Raw genomic sequence first — 19,721 nt, forward strand, 5'->3', positions numbered from 1 at the left:
AATGTGAAGATGAGCATTTTCTGCTTAGAGTAAGTAGAGATAAGCAATTTGATATGGTTGATGCTTTGGAAGTGGAACACGATAACTTTAGTTCTAATTAAGTGAGAGTGATGAAACTTGGTGTATAGTTCATTACATCAATACCTTGACTAAGTTCGATGATGAGAATTTTTTGCTTAGGCCAACGAGCAATAAGCATGTTGATTGGTCAAACTCTTCTTCTAATTGAGGTAGAATGTTTAAACTTGATGTAGGTGTTTATTAGGTCAATGCCTTGATGGAGTGCGAAGATAAGCATTTTCGGCTTAGGGTAAGCAAATATAAGCAATTTGATTGGTTGATGCTTTGGGACACGATAACTTTAGTTCCAATTAAGTGAGAGTGATGAAACTTGGTGTATAGTTTCATTACATCAATACCTTGACTTAGTTCGATGATGAGCATTTTCTGCTCAGGGTAAGCAGAGCGATAAGCAATTTGATTGGCCAAGACTTTGGAACACAATAACCCTCCTTCTAATTGAGCTAGAATGTTCAACCTTGGTGTAGGGGTTAATGAGGTCAATGCCTTGATGGAGTGCGAAGATGATCATTTTCTGCTTAGGGTAAGCAGAGATAAGCAATTTGATTGGTTGATGCTTTGGAAGTGGAACACGATAACTTTAGTTCTAATTAAGTGAGAGTGATGAAACTTGGTGTATAGTTCATTACATCAATACCTTGACTAAGTTCGATGATGAGAATTTTTTGCTTAGGCCAACGAGCAATAAGCATGTTGATTGGTCAAACTCTTCTTCTAATTGAGGTAGAATGTTTAAACTTGATGTAGATGTTCGTTTTGACTGAGTTCAATAATTAACATATCGAGCTAAAGCTAAGCAGAGATAAGCAATTTCCTTGGTCGATGCTTTGGGACAAGATAACTTTGATTCTATCTGATAGAGAGTGATGAAACTTAGTGTATAGTTGATAATCAGTTTGATTGCTTGATACTTTTGAAAAAAATACATGTGCGATTAATTAATGTGTCTCTATTTATTTGAGGATTTCGGCGGGGGACATCAGCCCTTACTGTTGGCTTGTTTATTACTACTTTAAGTTTAAGGTTTATATATACCCTGCCAAAAATCTGAGCTACTGTACTAATGTTTCTATTTATTGAATGGTTTAGTCATTATCAGTTGGGCCTGGCATATGGTTTTAACCAACAGTATGATGAATCTATAGACCATTACAGAGCAGCTATTAAAGTTATAGAAAATAAGATAGGTAAGTTAAAGATGCATTATGTAAGAGCTAAATCTGCCTATTACTACAGGTTAAATTATTTTGGCTTAAAATGTTATATAAATTATTATTTAGACATTTATTCATGTTGACAAGCCTATAATCAACTCTCTAAACTATTGGATGGCACAGATAGATTGAAATATGATTGCCATTTAATTATATTTGAGATATATTTCAATGGATGCCCCAAGATGGCTAAAATAAAATTGGGCCAGACTGTTATTTGTAAGGAAGAATTTACCCAAATTAGTGAAAAATGCTAATTGAATTTTCAGTTACAGATCAGGCCTTAAACTAGTTAAAGGACAATGTTGATGTTGGCCATATAGAACTGGTTAAATATAATTTTAACGCAGAGATCAATGCTATGGTAAATCAGTAACGAAGATTTGAAGAAACAGGAAGTGACGAAAAAAAATAAAAAACATGAGTTACTCTTATAGTTATATATAACTGACTGAAGAAATATAGGTGACTTCCAAAGATCTCGGTTCCTTTTGATATTGGCATGTATCAGACCATAACTTAATTGGGTTTGACCCCTGATTGTACGGAAAATCTTGTGTTTAGTTTGTAGACACTCCAGAGGTCACAATTTTCTTCTGATTTTGATGAAACTTGAAATGTATGTTTATAACCCAAAGATCTTGGTTCCTTTCAATATCCGCGCATATCGGATTGTAACTTACTGAATTATGACCCTTGATTTTAGCTTGTGGTCCCTCTAGGGGTCACAATTTTTAACCGATTTAAAAAAACGTTTGAATATATCATCGTTACATCCTGATGATGGTTGAATTCGTATTACGTGAAAATCGGACTAAAACTGTAGGACAAAAGATGGTATATCAAAGTTGTGGACCCAATAGAGGCCACAATTTTGATCTGATTTTGATGAAACTTGGAATGCATGTTTATATCGCAAAGATTTTGGTTCCTTTCGATAAACAAACATATCTGAATGTAACTTCCTGGATTATATCCCCTGATTGTTCGAAAAATTGCATTTTTAGCTTGTGGACCAGCTAGAAGTCACAATTTGTATTCAATTTTAAAAAACGTTTAAATATATCACTGCTACACATCAATGAAGGTTGAGTTCAAATTTGGTAAAAATCTGACCGAAACTGCTGGGCAAAATGGCTGATCCTGGTACGCAAATAGTGTAAAAGTAGGTGTCACAGCTCCATTGCCCGCGTTGGAAGAAAGTCATTTTTTCCCGATTTGTAACCCTTTTTCAGCTTAACGTCATAAGGTGGCTATTTAATATTTTGTAATAATTTTAAAATATTTTGGAAGCCGATATCCTGTTCTTTTGCTTGGTATAGTTTTTATATATGTGTTCATTTTATTAATTTCATAAACGTAAGTTGAAAAACGTCAATTTCCCGTGTTTTGACGTTACGCTGAAAATTTTTGTCACGTTTTGAAATGAGGGTACCCCACTTCAAGTGCTCGGCTGCGGTTCCTATTTTTAATATTATTTTTATACGCCCACATTTAAATGTGGTCGTATATTGTCGTCGCCCCCGTCTGGCGTCCACAATTGCTTGTGGACGCTCTAGAGGCTAAAGTTAATATCCGATTGACTTTAAATTTATACACAGTGTTTAAGATCATGAGACGAAGAACCCTATTGATTTTCAGAGATTTCCGATAATTACTGCCAGAGTTATGGCCCTTGATCACTTAAAAAAAAATCTTGTGGACACTCTAGAGGCCAAAGTTAATATCCGATTGACTTTAAATTTATACACAGTGTTTAAGGTTATGAGACGAAGAAGCCTATTGATTTTCAGCGATTTTATGATAATTAATGCCAGAGTTATTGCCCTTGATCACTTTAAGGTCATGAGACGAAGAAGCCTATTGATTTTCAACGATTTCCGATAATTACTGCCAGAGTTATGGCCCTTGATCACTTTGAAAAATCTTGCGGACACTATAGAGGCCAAAGTTAATATCCGATTGATCTTAAATTTATACACAGTGTTTAAGGTCATGAGACGAAAAAGCCTATTGATTTTCAGCGATTTCCGATAATTACTACCAGAGTTATGGCCCTTGATCACTTTTAAAAATCTTGTGGACGCTCTAGAGGCCAAAGTTAATATCCGATTGACTTTAAATTCATACACAGTGTTTAAGGTCATGAGACAAAGAATCCTATTGACTTTTAGCAATTTCCGATAATTACTGCCAGATTTATGGCCCTTGCTCACTTTGAAAAATCTTGTGGATACTCTAGAGGCCAAAGTTAATACCTGATTGACTTTAAATTTATACACAGTGTTTAAGGTTATGAGACGAAGAAGCCTATTGATTATCAGCGATTTACGATAATTAATGCCAGAGTTATGGCCCTTGATCACTTTGAAAAATCTTGTGGACGCTCTAAAGGCCAAAGTTAATATCTGATTGACTTTAAATTTATACACAGTGTTTAATGTCATGAGACAAAGAATCCTATTGATTTTCACCGATTTTCGATAATTACTGCCAGACTAGGCCTACCATAGCCTATAAGTAAATGAGTAACCTTCTTTTACTCTTTAGTCTTTAGAGAATAATTTTTTATTGGTCAATGTTATCTTCTGAGTAGAAAATAATATGTAAAAGCAGAATTCTAACAATAATGTAAGAAACGAATGCTGAGAACAATGATAATGAAACAACAGTTGTCCGTTTTTTAAAATTATGTGGTTGCTATGACAACCATCCAAAATCCTTAATAATTCACTAAAATTCGTCGCTGTTCCGGCGAATAAGAGTATATTGTTGAAATATACTTTTTTATATCAAATGGAAGCTCTTTCAATGCCATTTAAGACAATGCCAAGATAATTATTACAAACCAATAAATATAAAACATAATTGGAAAACAAAATTTGACGAATATGTAAAAGTTAAGTTTATACTTTGGCAAAGTGACGAATAATGTTATTCGTGAGTTCGCGGAAAGAAATTTCTCGCCTTACTTTATGAGAACTTTTCTGCTAACTGCCGAATAACCAACTTTGTTTAATCTGGCGTCTTCCAGACCAATCAAATATCCCGTTATATTACTTATAATCTCCTGATTTGGCCTAATCGCCATTTAGATACATTGAAGCCTAGAGTCACGTTTGTTTTCGCCGTAGAGCCTTATTCGACCAGCAAGGTAAGAATCAGTAAGAATACCTTTTCATTTTAAACCCCCACATTTATAGCCATATTATATTAGGCCTACCTGTTTTCTAATAATTTTATTAGGCCTGAATGCCTTAACGTAGCAAAAGAAATAATCACTCAAGCACTATTTGATTTCCCTCGCAGATTATTCCTGTTCCATGTCTTGACGAAGGTCCACTTTTACCATTAGTAGTAGATCTAAGTTTATCATAGCATATTATGATCATGTTTGTTGTATTATATTCCCACAGGCATAGACAGCAACCTACGTTAGAGCAGAGTTAAGCCCCTTGGTCACTAGGTCACGTGAGGCCTATATTTAGAGGCTGTTACCCTATCGTCACGCTTTACAATTTCGTCCAAAAACTGAGTAATTTCGTCCAAAAACTGAGTAAATTCGTACAAATTCACACAAAGAAGTATTTGTAATAGCCTAATGTTCCTAAGTAGAATTGGCCAGATTTATTGCATATATTGCATTCATGTTTAAAGCAGCATACTTTAAGGTCATTTACAAGAACCTCCCGCAAACAGCAGGAAGTTACAAGTAAAATTAACAGGATCTGAATATACAACAGTGTCTGGTGTAGAAAAACCAGCCAAAAAGATTTTAAAACAGGGATGCAACAGTAATAAATGCTCTAAAAAGGGTCTTGGGTGCGAACTAATTACTGAAGACAGAAGAAACGTTATTTTGTCCAGCTTTTATGATCAGGTCTCTTTAACAGAACAACGAAACTAGTTGTCAAGACATATAAAGTCTTCCAAACCATCCACAGCCAAAGAAAACAGCAGAAAAACACGCACCTTGTCTTATTACCTACCAATTGATGAAAGTGGAGATACTGCACGTGTCTGTCATGTCATGTTTGTAAATACAGTTAATGTTTCTGATCGCATGTTCAATACCGTTATTAAGACGAACGCTGAGGGAACAGTTGAAGGAGAAAATAGAGGTGGTCGGTCAGCAAATCAATCAACAAGAGACACGCGAATTAGGAACCTTGTGAAAAACCATATCAATCGCTTTCCACGCATGGAGTCGCATTATGTCCGAGCCAATAGTTCATGTGAATATCTTTCGGACGAATTGACTGTCTCCAAAATGTTTGAAATGTACACGGCTGAACACACTACTGATGACAAAGTTAACCTTTCATTTTACTATAAGGTTTTCAAGAGTTTGAATTTGAAATTTACAAGACCAAAAAAAAGATCTGTGTGGTCTGTGTGAAATGTTTTATAAAGCATCGGAAGAAGAAAAAACGAGGCTTGTGGCTGAATTTAATCGTCGTACACGAGAGAAACAGAAGATCAGATCCATTAAACGTGATTTAAAGGAAGATACCGATGATGATGCTTTCGTTGGTTGTTTTGATTTACAACAAGTTATCTTTTTACCAAAGAGTGATCGAGGAGAGCTGTTTTACAAGAGACGCTTATCAAATTACAACTTTACAATATATGATGTTAAAACCAACCAAGGCTATTGTTATTGATGGCAAGAAGGCCTGGCCAAAAGAGGGGCCAACAAAATCAGTTCTAATTTGGCTCACTTTCTTCGAGAGTATAATGCTAAGAAATACAAACAAGTATTTTTATTTTGTGACGGCTGTGGGGCCCAAAATAAAAATTCGATTGTTTGTGCAATGCTAATGGATTGTATCAACAAAGCTAAATATATAGAAGAGGTTGTGATATTTTATTTTGAAACAAATCATGGCCAGTCTGAGGGAGACTCAATACACAGTGTGGTAGAAAGAGCCCTGAAAAGAGTGAGAGAGATAGTTACTCCGTCACAACTATCTGGCGTGATAAGAATGGCATCAAAAAAGCCTTACCCTGTTGTAGATATTGATACCACTTCAATCCAAGACTTCAAGGAGTTGAGCCAAACATTAGCAATTTTGAGGGTACGTCTGACTGATGCTGGTGTCGAAATCCGTTGGCCGGATTTCAAACAATTGAAAATAAACAAAATACCAAAGTTATCTATTTTAAATATTCTCACACAGAAGAGGACTTTCATGTCATCAGTTTGCCATCTAGAAGAAACGTTTCTTTATCTGTCCATCAAGCCTATGCAAACCCTCCTTCAATAGCAGAAGCCAAATATACTGATCTCATGAGTTTATGCTCCGGAACGTATCCAGTAATCAAGTCTCAAGAGGATGTAAGATTTTATTCTTCCCTTCATCACTGAATGAATAATAATTTGATGGTTGAAGATTAATAAATGTTTCCTTAAATTTTAAACTGTTGCTTTCTACGATACAGTGTTACACTCCTCTCTTTTATTTGTCTATCTGGTTAGTGGACACACAATGATAGCGTTTTACACTTCAGACCCCATTCGTCCATAAGCCTAGCAGACACAGAACGCTAGAATGTTAGACCCCATTCGTCTATAAGCCTAATAGACACAGAACAATAGAATGTTACCTTCCATTTCGGCAATTCGTCCGTAAGCCTAATAGACGCAGACCAATAGAATGTTACACCCCGTTCGTCTATACGCCTAGTAGACACAGACGAATAGAATGTTACACCCCATTCGTCTATAAGCCTAGTAGACACAGACGAAAAGAATGTTACACCCCGTTCGTCTATACGCCTAGTAGACACAGACGAATAGAATGTTACACCCCATTCGTCTATAAGCCTAGTAGACACAGACGAAAAGAATGTTACACCCCATTCGTCTATAAGCCTGTCAGACACAGAACAATAGAATGTTACACCCCATTCGTCCACAAGTCTAGTAGACACAGACCAATAGAATGTTAGACCCAATTCGTCCATAAGCCTAGTAGACACAGGAAAATAGAATGTTACACCCCATTCGTCTATAAACCTGGTAGACCCAGAACAATAGAGTGTTAGACCCCATTTGCCCGTAAGTTTAGTAGACACAGGACAATAAAATGTTACACCCCATTCGTCTATAAGCCTAGTAGACACAGACAAATAAAATGTTACACCCCATTCGTCTATAAGCCTAGTAGACACAGACGAATAGAATGTTACACCTGATTCATGTATAAGCCCAATAGACACAGACGAATAGAATATTACACCCCATTCGTCTATAAGCCTAGTAGACACAGACGAATAGAATGTTACACCCCATTCGTCTATAAGCCTAGCAGACACAGAACAATAGAATGTTACCTTCCATTCGTCTATAAGCTTAGCAGACATAGAAAATTATAATGTTACACTCAGTAAAGGTGCCAAACCGTGTTAAAAATTATGTTATTCAGTAGTTCACCAAAGAATTTTGAAGAATTGTATTCAGTAAAATTTTCGACGAAGTGACGAATAGGCATATTTGGCAGTTAGCCAAAATAACTTATTTACGAAACTGTGCACCAGAACGACAAATAAGTCAGTCATTCTGTTTGGCTGGTTTTTTTTGTAAATGTGGAAAAATCCAATGTCCTTGTATTTGACAATGTAAAAACAAGATATAATATTATCTGTCTAGGATATATCATAGAATGATTTTGAAGGATATTGGAAACGGTTTAATCGATAGAAAATTGCTAAACACGTTAAATGCGTTTTTCTCAGTTCAATGTCAAACACAAATTCGGCAGTTTGCCGAAAAAGCGACGAATTATACAATTCTTAATATTTTATATTACATGCCATGGGCTATAAATATATGCTAAAATGCTTTCTGCTACTATACTTAAAATGTGGTGATCAATTGGTTTGTCAGGGTAAACACCATTGAAAATGGAATAACATTGCCTTTTTTGGGGTGTTTGTTTTCGTTTTGATTGCTATAACAACCAAATATTAAGTAATATACAAGAGTAAAGATAAGTAATTTTAAAAATTCACAAACATAAATACATGTAAACAAAATTTCTCTTCAAGATCTTAATTCCTTCATATTTTATTAATGTCTTAATAATGTCCAAAATAGACAATTAGCGGCTGCAGAATGTTCTTCAAAGGGAACTCCTTTCCAGCTCTTGGGAGAAAATATAAATATTCTGATTTTATTTATTTTTTAAAATCTTATCCAATAGCTTCTGTTTTTAAAATAATACAGTTATCAATATTGATGTCATGATTATTGGAAAATAATGGTTTTTGGGAAAAAAATAAATGTGGTTGCTATGGTAACAGCCCAAACTCCTTCATATTTTTCTCAAACTTACACAATCCATATCATTTGATATTACATGGGTTTCAAATATTTTAAACTGCTTAATTTAAAATGTGGTGATGATCTTTTGGGTTATGGTAAATAGCGTTGAAAATGGTCAAAAATTGCTTTTTTTCCCGTTTTGGTTGATATGACAACCAAAATTGATAATATATGGCAGATTGGAAATAAGTAATTTTAAAAATTCACAAACTTTTTGACATATTCCCATAATTTCACTTGTGTATCTCCATTCCTTCTTATTTTATTAATCTCCCAAAAATGCCCCAAAAATAGGCAATTGTGTGCTGTGGAAAATTTTTCGAAAATGAACATATATCCAGCTCTTGAGAGAAGGCATATATATATTTTTACTCTTTTTTTTTTTTGTTAATCATACTTGATAGCTACTCATTATAAATTACATAACAACCAGGTTCAATATTTCAGATATAACATGCACAAGACCATTTTTGATGAAAAAATTGACAAAATGGAATTTTTGAGAAAACCTATGTATTTTGCAGTTGCTGTGGAAATCAGTGTAATTATTACAAAAATGTGAAAATTGAAACATAATTAGGCTTAAAGTTGTATTTCATGAATTTACATCTTTATTTTTAATAGGTTTGATATGAAAAGAAATATGGCATCACAAAAAACACCAAAAATGGCTTTTTCAAAGTGTTGAAAAACCTTGCTTCCGCGAAAAGTCAAAAATCGCAACTTTGAACCTCAATAAAAAAAAAAGTTTTTATCCGATTTTGAATCTGTAAAAAGTTTTGTGAGAAGAATGATGAGATCTACTTGAAAAGCTAATAAAATCAAATGTATAATCATAATCTCAAAATCACCTTTTCCACCTAGTAAAAGTATGTAATACCAAGGTTGTGGACACTCTAGAAGTCGCAATTTTTATCTGATTTTGATGTAACTTCAAATATATTTGTGAATATCAGACCGTAACTTCCTGGATTATGACCCCTGATTGTACGAAAATTCATGTTTTTGGCTTGTGTACCCTCTAGAGGTAACAATTTTTATCTGATTTTAAAAAGTGTTTAAATGTATCGCCGTTACAGCCTAATGACGGTTGAGTCTGAAGTTGATGAAACTTAAAATATATGTCCCGAAGACCTCGTTTCATTTTGATATTCGTGCATATCAGATTATAACTTCCTGGATTAGTCTTGATTATCTATTTTTATACGCCACATGGAAATGTGGACGTATATTGGCATCGCCCCTGTCCATCCGTCAGTCATCCACAAAAGTTATTATCCAATTGTTTTAAAATTGATATATGTGGGTTTTAAAATTGATATATGTGGTTTACATTAGTGAGATGAAGAAGCCTATTTAATTTCAATAATTTCTGTTGATTACGTTGAGAGTTATTGCCCTTGTTTCACTTTGTTGCACCTTGTGAACGCTATTACACCAAAGGTTATCCGAAATTTATATGCATGGGATACCTAGCATTTTATTAAGACGATCTTCATATTCAAGTATATTGATGCTTGGGAAAGTCTTGTTGCTCTGCGAAGTACTTGTTCTATCTGTCGCCTGTCTTGTAGTAATATTGGATAGCTCACACCTGGAAAGGTGGGGGGGGGGCGGATAAGGGCGGTGAATAGTTGCTTCATTGATTCCACTACTGCTCCTACGCTTAGGACTTTTTATGCGCCCACATTTTCATGTGGACGTATATTGTCGTCGCCCCTGTCCGACTGTCCATCCGTCCGTCCACAATTGTTTGTGAACAGTCTATAGGTCACAATTTTTATCTCGGTTCCTTTCGATATTGGCATGTATCGGACCGTAACTTCATGGATTATGGCCCCTGATTGCACGAAAAATCACGTTTTTAGCTTGTGAACACTGTAGAGGTCACAATTTTTATCCGATTTGGTTTAAACTTGAAATGTATGCTTATAACCCAAAGATCTCGGTTCCTTTCGATATTCGTGCATATCGGAACGTAACTTCCTGAATTATGCCCCCTGATTATACAAAAAATCGTGTTTTTAGCTTGTGGACCCTATAGAGGTCATAATTTTTATCCGATTTCAAAAACCATATTATTATATCACCGTTACACCCTAAGGACGACTGAGTTCAAATTTCGTGAAAATCGGCCCAAAACTGACAGACAAAATGGCCGCCATTCGTTCTCCAATAGCGTAAAAATATGGTATATCAAGGTTGTGGACCCTATAGAGGTCACAATTTTTATCCGATTTGGTTGAAACTTGAAATGTAAGTTTATAACCCAAAGATCTCAGTTCCTTTTGATATTCGTGCATATCGGAACGTAACTTCCTGAATTATGCCCCCTGATTGTACGGAAAATCGCGTTTTTAGCTTGTGGACCCTATAGAGGTCATAATTTTTATCCGATTTAAAAAACCGTTTTATTATATCACCGTTACACCCTAAGGACGACTGAATTCGAATTTCGTGAAAATCGGCCCAAAATTGACAGACAAAATGGCCGCCGTTCGTTCTCCAATAGCGTAAAAATAAGGTATATGAAGGTTAATTGGTTAATTCCATGTGACGTCGCTGCACAGCGTGCGTAAGAGCCCGTGGAGGACACACGCGCTACTGACATCTGTGTCGTACTTTTGGTTTTGACCCCTCTGACTTTGTACCGTTGATTACAGATTAAACATCCATAAGTGTACAAATGTGTTGTTATTGATGTGTTCCCATTTGAATATTGTTCACAATAAGAAGCTAAATAAATATGTTTACAGTATCATTTTGTTATACGAAAAACTAAGCGATGCGTTTTCCATGGCGCTCAGTATATTTTGAATGGTGGTTACGTTTTTAAGTGGGGGGTTGGATGGTTAGCGTGTGCACGTTGTTTATTAAGTCTGTCATTGAGTCGACTGGCGTTTTTTCGAATCCCCGGTTGTACGTGACAAGGAGTAGGGTCGCCTGTTCAACCTCGTGGGTTTTCTCTGGGTCCTCCGGTTTCCTCCCACTGCTAAAGACCCCTACGCGCAAGCAAATTATTGAAATAAAATTAAACCATATGTTAGTCCCGAAATGACCTAGTTTGTGTCGAGCGGACGTTAAACCCCATTTCTCTCTCTCTCTCTTAATAATAGCTAAAGTCAGAACCAGGTCCGTTGACTTTGCCATATGACTACGACGAGTGCTATTAAAAGTATTATTTTTTAGCAGTGGACATCGTAGGACGACTGTTACATTCTAAGATTTTCAAACATCAAATACAAAATGACTACGGGCAAGTTAAGTTATAAATAGAAATATAATCAGACACAACTCTATGTAATGGGGGACATTTCCGAATAACTGTACCGTTGAATTCGAACCGTTTAACCGTCCAGTTCTAACCGTTTACGGCTATCCGACTTGTCATATGAGCACTAGATTCCACGTCTGTGTTTATACCTTCTGTTTTTTATGTCCACTGAAGGTCAGGTTAGGATCTATATAGACGCCCAGATCTTTCTCTAGCTCTGACGTTGCCAGCCTACTGTCTGAACCTTCCTATTTTATAGGGGATCACGTGGCTAAGTGGGTAAGACGCTAGCTCGCTAGCCTGGAGGTCGGGTGTTCGATCCCTGCATTGGCCGAGCAAGTTCACCCAGATTTTCCGGCGTGGTTCTCCCTTGTCAGTGATGCAGGACGGAGGGGCTGACAAGGAAAGCTGTCTAGTCGTTCGGATGGGACGAAAAACCGAGGTCCCGTGTACACATTGGCGTGCACGTAAAAGATCCCTTGGCAGTTGGAATTCGATATAAGAGTAGGCCGTAGTGCCGCTGTCCGGGCAAAATTTCCCTCATAGCACACTGTATGGCGTATGCCTGTCTTCATTAGCCCAGGTTAGGAGCAGAATAGTAGGAAGTTAAACTCATTTCATTTCATTTCATTTCCTATTTTATAAACGGATATCTTCGATTATGAACAAACAATTTAACTTTGGTTATTATAAACTTACCCGTATGTTTGAAATCAACTTATATTTTCTACAAAGTGGAAGACAGCATGGCTTTCGTCACTTGTTGGACGAAACCAATCAAGCTGTTGCGGGGGTGTTTAATTTTAACAGTTGGACAACCATGTGTTGCATTGAAAGCAAACCTCGATCAATTACATAGAAGATTTATATTGAAACCATTGATGGTCAGTCTACCAAATTTTATTCACAACAAAAATATCAATGATTGCACGGTTACTCGTAAAAATTAAGTCATATTTAAACTAAACCTTTCTTATCTGTTTTATATTATAAATAATTTAACAAACATGAAGCTCACGACCGAAGTTTCCGAGTGCATCCTTAATTTTGCAATTTAGGTCTTGGTGCTTCCTTTTAAGCAATATGAATCCCTTGCAGATAAACATATTGTGAAGATATTTCTCTGATAGGAATGCCGGTTCAAAAATTATTTCTGTTTAGTTCAGTATTTACAAAGTTATGTGGTATTGAACTTTGTTGAATTAGCTACGTAATAAGACCGGTGAACAGAAATGGGGAGTGAAAAATTTGATATTTGTAAACGACGCATCGTTAATATAAAATAATCTATAGGTTAATATATCTCGACAAATGATGTGCACATTTTGTGTCAGATTTATCAATATAAATATGTTCGATTTAAGAGGTTATCGAACGTAATTTCGTTTTCTATATATTTCTTTTGTATTTTTTTCTTTAGCCCAAGAAAAAGACTGTCACCAGACACACTCCACTTTTAAAATTACAGATGTGGAAACTCTCTACAAAAAGGCCAAAAAAAAAGGGTTACCCAGAGGGATTGGCAAAGGGCCTGTTTGCACGTCATCAATGAAGTGGAAAACAAATTTAGAGAGATTGATGGCATGCAACAGGAACTTTCACCAATAATAATTTGCATTGGTGAATCAGAAAGTGAGAATGAGAGTGAAAGTGATATGGATGTCAGTGCGGAGAATGTTGGTACGGGTGAGTGTGTTGACTGCAGATAAGAATGACAGTGTGACAAAGATGGATGAGAGTAGAGTGCTTGATGTGGTTGGGGATGCAAGGGAAAACGTTGCTGAATGTGTTGATGACAGTGTGTGAAAGGTATGCGGCGCTGCGGAACCACCGCTGGGTGATTCTGTTATGGATGTGGAATGGGTGTGTTGTGATGAGTGGTTGCATGTCATGTGTATTGGTGAGGGGTTGGAAGAAGGTGCAATATTTCATTGTTCATACTGTAAATATATTCTCTATCATTGACTATCTTTTTAATTTATTGTAAATGCTTATCACACCATCATCCCATAATTGTAAATACCCTATACATTATGTTACATCAAATATATCATTTTATATATCATATTAAAGATAGTCATGGGTACAATTTAAAGCCCATTAAACAAATGTCGTTTTTGTGCCGCATTTGTGATCAAAAGAAAATTATCCCATTCGACTAATCAAATAATTAAAACAAAATTTTATTATTTCAAAAGAAAATCTATAAACTTTGCAGGGATTTTTTTACTAGAATGTAAAAAGATGGTAATAAAATAAAGATATACGGGCCGAACACCCAAACTCAATACCGAGCCAAGGCTAATACCATAAATTGTTATAGGTGTATCCTGGGTTTTTCTTGCTGATGTGGAGTACCTTGCATTTACTGGCATTGAAAAGTAGTAGCCATTTGTTGGACAATTCACTTAAGTTGTTCATGTCGTTCTGCAACTTTGTTGTATCTGATTTATCATGGATCTCTGTGAACACTTTTGTGTCGTCTACAAACATCAGGCAGTTATTATTGATCATTTCTGGTAAGTCATTATGTAGCAGACAAAAAGGATCGGACCCAGCACACTTCCTTGTAGGATGTCACTAGCTCTAAACTAGAGGCTAAAGTTATCATCCGATTGACTTCAGATTGATACAGAGTTTAAGATCTTGAGACGAACAAGTATATTGATTTTCAATGAATTTTTGTGACTTGAACAGCTAAATCCATGATATTAAAAGTTTTGTATACTAAATGTTAGCATGGGGCAGAACTTTATAATAACCAAAAAAATTCTAATGGTTTTCTGATAATTACTTCACGAGTTGTTACTCTTAATCAGATTTTAGTGTATTATAAATGTTTCATTACAGAAAAAAGTAAAAATATGCGACAACTCTTGTTGACTCCCCAGACGATTTAGCTGCACTGGGCGTAGGTTTCGTTGCCTGGCAACCTATCTTTGAAGATAGGGGTAACTACGGCCAATTTCCACCGTCTTGTTACTTGACCCGATCTAATAGAAATGTTATAGATAAATACGAGGGGGTTGCTGGTCTCGTCTGCAGCTTCACATTGTGTTCTCGGGTGGATGTTATCCGGGCCTGGAGATTTGTTAGTTTTAAGAGCGCAGAGTTCTTATCATGACATCTTCATGCGTTATGTTGAATGATAGTAGCTCTTTTGGCACTGGAGTCAGAGTTGTTTGGGGGACATCAGATGTATCCTCCTAAGTAAATACATTACAAAAAAACTGGTATAATACATCAGCTTTGTCAGCATCTGAACTTGCTATGACACCGGATGGGCCATAAGGTCACCTATAGATTCTCTCACCTTGGCTAAGTGGGTAAGACGCTGGCTCACTAGCCTGGAGGTCGGGTGTTCGATCCCTGCATTGGCCAAGAAAGTTCATCCAGATTTTCCAGTGTGATTTCCCCTTGTCAGTGATGCAGGACGGAGGGCCTGACAAGGACAGCTGTCTAGTCGTTTGGATGGGACAGAAAACCGTGGTCCTGTGTACAAATTGGCGTGCACGTAAAAGATCCTTTGGCAGTTCGAATTTGATGTAAGAGTAGGCCGTAGCGCCGTTGCCCAGGCAAAATTTCCCTCATTAGCACACTGTATGGCGTATGCCCGTCTTGATTAGCCCAGTTTAGGAGCAAAACAGTAGGACGTTAAACCCCATTTCATTTCATAATCTCATAATCTCATAACCCCTCAGGGACAGCTTGGCAGTTTGTGTTGGCATTAGAGCATTCTTAGGTGAAAACTCTGTTATGCATATGACATCAGAGGAGGGGCATTCCATGTCAAGTGTACACACCTCATTGACACCATGATTGATAACAGATTCTCTTCAATTTTTCTCCAAAAGTTAGCCCCCCTAACCGTCCGATTTTCATAAAGTTGGTACCAAAATGATCAGGAAATCCAGACCTTTCATTTGACGTATTACACGATGTTATCAGATAATGTTTTCAAATTTTCTTTTTATTTTTTATCATAAAGCCTGTCATTGAGTCAACTGGCGTGGTTTCGAATCCCCGGTTGTACGTGACGAGGAGTAGAGTTTCCTCCGGTTTCCTCCCACTGCTAAAGAACCCTACGCGCAAGCGAATTATTGAAATAAAAAAAATATACCGTATGTTAGTCCCGAAATGACCTAGGTTGTGTCGAGTGGACGTTAAACCCCATTTCTCTCTCTCTCTTTTCTTTTTATTTCTTTGACCTTGACCTTTGACCCTGTCCGGGCAGAAAATCCGATGACCCCAATTTTTTCTCAAAATCATGTTCTATATATCAGGCCTTTACATAATATAAGGTTAAATAAGGGGATCAACGAATCATTCTCCTGGTTTTTCAATGAGGTGATCAGTTTTATGAAAGTAAGAAAATGTGCCTTGCTAAAGTCAATCACTCTCAATAGCACTAACAGTGTCCATCATGTCTGCTTCTGATCCTGACAACAAGCTATCTGTATCGGTCTCACTGATGTCACTGTATTCATTGTCTGTGTCCGATATGTTAAGGTAACTGTCATCATTCAACAATGGATTTTGGACAGCCACAAACACTGTAACCTCTGTATCATCTCATAAGGGGTTTATAGCGCTAAAAACTATGCATATAGTTTAATTTCAAAACATCGTTTGATATTGATAAAAATCGTTTGGAAATTAAAAAAATCGTTTAATTAGTGCTATAGTTTAATTTAATGGTACACTGTTTAATTTCTCCGAGAGGCGTTTAGAAATGGAAAAGCATTGACTGTGATTTAACTCATTCGATCCAACTTACCATGGGCGTCGACCTAATTAGCTACTGAATTTCACCGACTTATGCCACCTGTCGACTACCTAATGTCTAGTGACTTTTCCTAACGACGACTGTTGTCGGCCTCTTTGATGTAAAGTTTTATTGATCAAGAAAGTTATCAAAAAAGGCCAATTGTCTTCCAAAAAGTAGTTATCCAATAAATATATAGTTTGAACTAATTACTGGAATCATAAAATTTGTAGGTCACATCAAAGGTTTAGGGGTTGTAAATGTCGTAAACTCGCGAGACAATTTGCCCATCAACGGCTGCTGAGTATAGTTTGAACTAATGATTGAAATCATAAAACATATACGTCACATCAATGGTTTCGGGGTTATAAGGTCGTGAACTCTTGAGAAAATTTGTGTCATAGGGCGCCATTTTGTACGCAAGTTTAATATTTTCACGCTCGTTCATCTAATAATTTCTTAGCTATGGAAAGTGATCCCGATTCAGAATTTGAAGGAATTTTATCAAAGTGATTTTTCCGAGATATGAAGCAGAGAAGAAGATATACGTGATATACGGCGTACCAAAAATGGCAGCCACTCTTCGTCGAATTGTAATATCCCAGCGCTCACTCTTAATAATTTCTTAGCTATGGAAAGTGATTCCGAATCAGAATTTGTAGGATTTTTATCAAAGGGTATATTAGATATGAATATTAATCTCAATAGTGTTCGGGAAATTGTTTTTTTCCAGGATTATAAACGGAGAAGATGACCCAGATACGACTGACTACGAAAAAAAATCAAAATGTCGGCCCATGGTCGGCGAATACAATACCGACCTTGTTCAGCAAATTAAGTTAAATTCAGTGATTTTTTCAACATTTTTAGGACATTTAAATGAGGATAAAAATAGTTAGATTTTTTAATTTGCTCATTGTAGTAAATCTTGCACATTTTGATCGTCAATTAGACAAATGCCTACAAGGAAGCATGCTATGGCCTGTTGTACAATGTGCGTGTGCTAAACATTGTTGAATTTAAATAAAGAATAACTTTGTTGTTACTTTGTATTAGTGCTTAAAAGTTGGACCATTTTGATGCCCAATTATATATCTTCATTTGAATATATGAACATTTTTTGACTGGAATAATAGTTTGTGTGTTATTTTGTGTTCTTGCAATATATTGGATTAATGGATAATCCTTTAATTAGCTCCAGGGAGATAAGCTATTGTCTAGTTAATTGGCTTAGGGAGAGACAGTAGTAGATAATGAATTAAGTCTAGGGGTCAATGAGTTAAAGAAGATACATTACCTGGGATGTGTGTGACTTGTCTACAATATCACCTCGGGTGGAACTGGACGTAAAACTCCAGGAACGAACGAACGAATGGGATGTGATTTACGGATTTCCAAATGAATAATTACCTCGGACGTGATTTACCGATTTTTGATGTATTTGTCAATGGCGGAATTACTATTTTGAATGGATAATAATACTACGACCACGGTAAGGTGAGCATCTATGGGTGTGCTTTTTTATATTCACCATTTTTATTCGCACTTCATATACACATAATCGTAATCAAAATGAACCGATCGGATAAACGGCGCGAGGGAAAATAAACGATTCATCTAATAGTTAAACATAGTAGATAAATTAGCAGGTGTTGATTTCTAAACACCTCTCTGAGAAATTAAACGGTGTACCATTAAATTAAATCATAGTACTAATTAAACGATTTTTGTAATTTCCAAATGATTTTTATCAATATCAAACGATGTTTTGAGATTAAACTATATGCATAGTTTTTAGCGCTATAAACCCCATATTAGACAATACAAGGGTTACAGTGAAAGGGAGTAGGGTAGATTGATCCTGCAGAATCAGTGGTTGATGGATTACTTCTGGGAGCTTTGGTCTTTGCTTTTCTTCTTGGAGTAGAGATATACTTTTCAACTGCGCTGTTTATAAGTCTTGTTTCATAAGTGGAATCTAGGGTTTCCATGGAGGGAACATTAATTCGTATCATCAACAAATCATTGAGGGTGGCTTTGTTAAGTGATGTTCTCGTGTCTGTAACTAGTCTCTTGGTGCGATAATTTGTTTATCGTACGGGCGCCGTAGACTTTCTTGCCTCCCTTTTTGATGGTGCCTCCCACCCCATCATTTCCAGCGATTCATTTAGATTTTCTAATTCTGTCTCTAATTCAATGAAATCCCCAGCTCCTTCACTCAACGCACACTTAGTGTCCTCAGGGCCATCAGTCGGCACAGCATCCTCACGGTTCCCCTGTTCGTCTACCGACGCCGACACTGCACTCGCCTCAGGCGGCAGTTGCGACATACTTTTCCTACATGCTGAACATACACTGTCACCTTCTTTTACCATCGACGGGTATTACTCAATCATTACTTAAGACACATCCCTCAAGTCCTTTACTTCAGTTTGTCATGGCATTTGAAAGAATCTGCACAAAACTTACGAAACTCCCCCTTTTTACGAGTTAAATCTATTATTTCATTCGAAATTTTACTTTTTTTGAAATAACAGAAAATATCCACTTTCGTTTCTCAGAAAATGCTGGATACCAGTCAAACATACACTGGACCCCAGGCTCAACCATGCAGACTCAACCCAGGTGGCATTTGCGAAAGCATTTTTGGGCATGATCCCATAGAGATCCCATTTTCATTTTTGGCATACGGGTGGATGATATATAGAACATGATTTTGAGAAAAAAAAATGGGGTCATGGGATTTTCTGCCTGGACATGGTCAAAGATCAAGCTCAAAGAAATAAAAAGAAAATTTGAAAACATTATCTGATAACATTGTGTAATACTTCAAATGAAAGGTCTGGATTTACTGATCATTTTGGTACTAACTTTATGAAAATCGAACTATTAGGAGGAAAATTATAGCTGTTGCAAGGTGTTTGGCCCACCGGATAGGCCCAAAATTTGGTCGGCCCAAAATAACGTCATTTTTGGATCGATTCGCCTGAAATTTGGTTTTTACACTTTTTTCATCCCACCTCACCATCAGTCATCAAATGAACGAAATCTGATATGTCT

At 36.4% G+C, this 19,721-nt stretch overlaps 1 protein-coding gene across 6 annotated transcripts in view; it reads left to right on the plus strand.

Annotated features, from left to right (window-relative positions):
* The window catches only part of LOC126818823 (protein HGV2), a 136,180-nt gene that overhangs the window by 83,026 nt on the left and 33,433 nt on the right, over positions 1-19,721 (plus strand). For 5 of the 6 annotated variants that reach the window (XR_008787858.1, XM_050546423.2, XM_050546425.2 and 2 more), the window contains one exon: positions 1,171-1,268. Coding sequence is in view for 5 of the 6 variants with exons in the window: in XM_050546423.2 (XP_050402380.1) it covers positions 1,171-1,268 (98 nt within the window). In the remaining variant the exon portion in view is untranslated. Of the gene's footprint in view, positions 1-1,170; positions 1,269-1,564; positions 1,710-19,721 lie in introns of those variants that run through there. The other variant, XM_050546424.2, reaches the window with a different exon arrangement.

The sequence above is a fragment of the Patella vulgata genome, chromosome 4 (genome assembly GCF_932274485.2).
Source record: "Patella vulgata chromosome 4, xgPatVulg1.2, whole genome shotgun sequence".
NCBI classification, from domain to species: Eukaryota; Metazoa; Mollusca; class Gastropoda; family Patellidae; genus Patella; species Patella vulgata.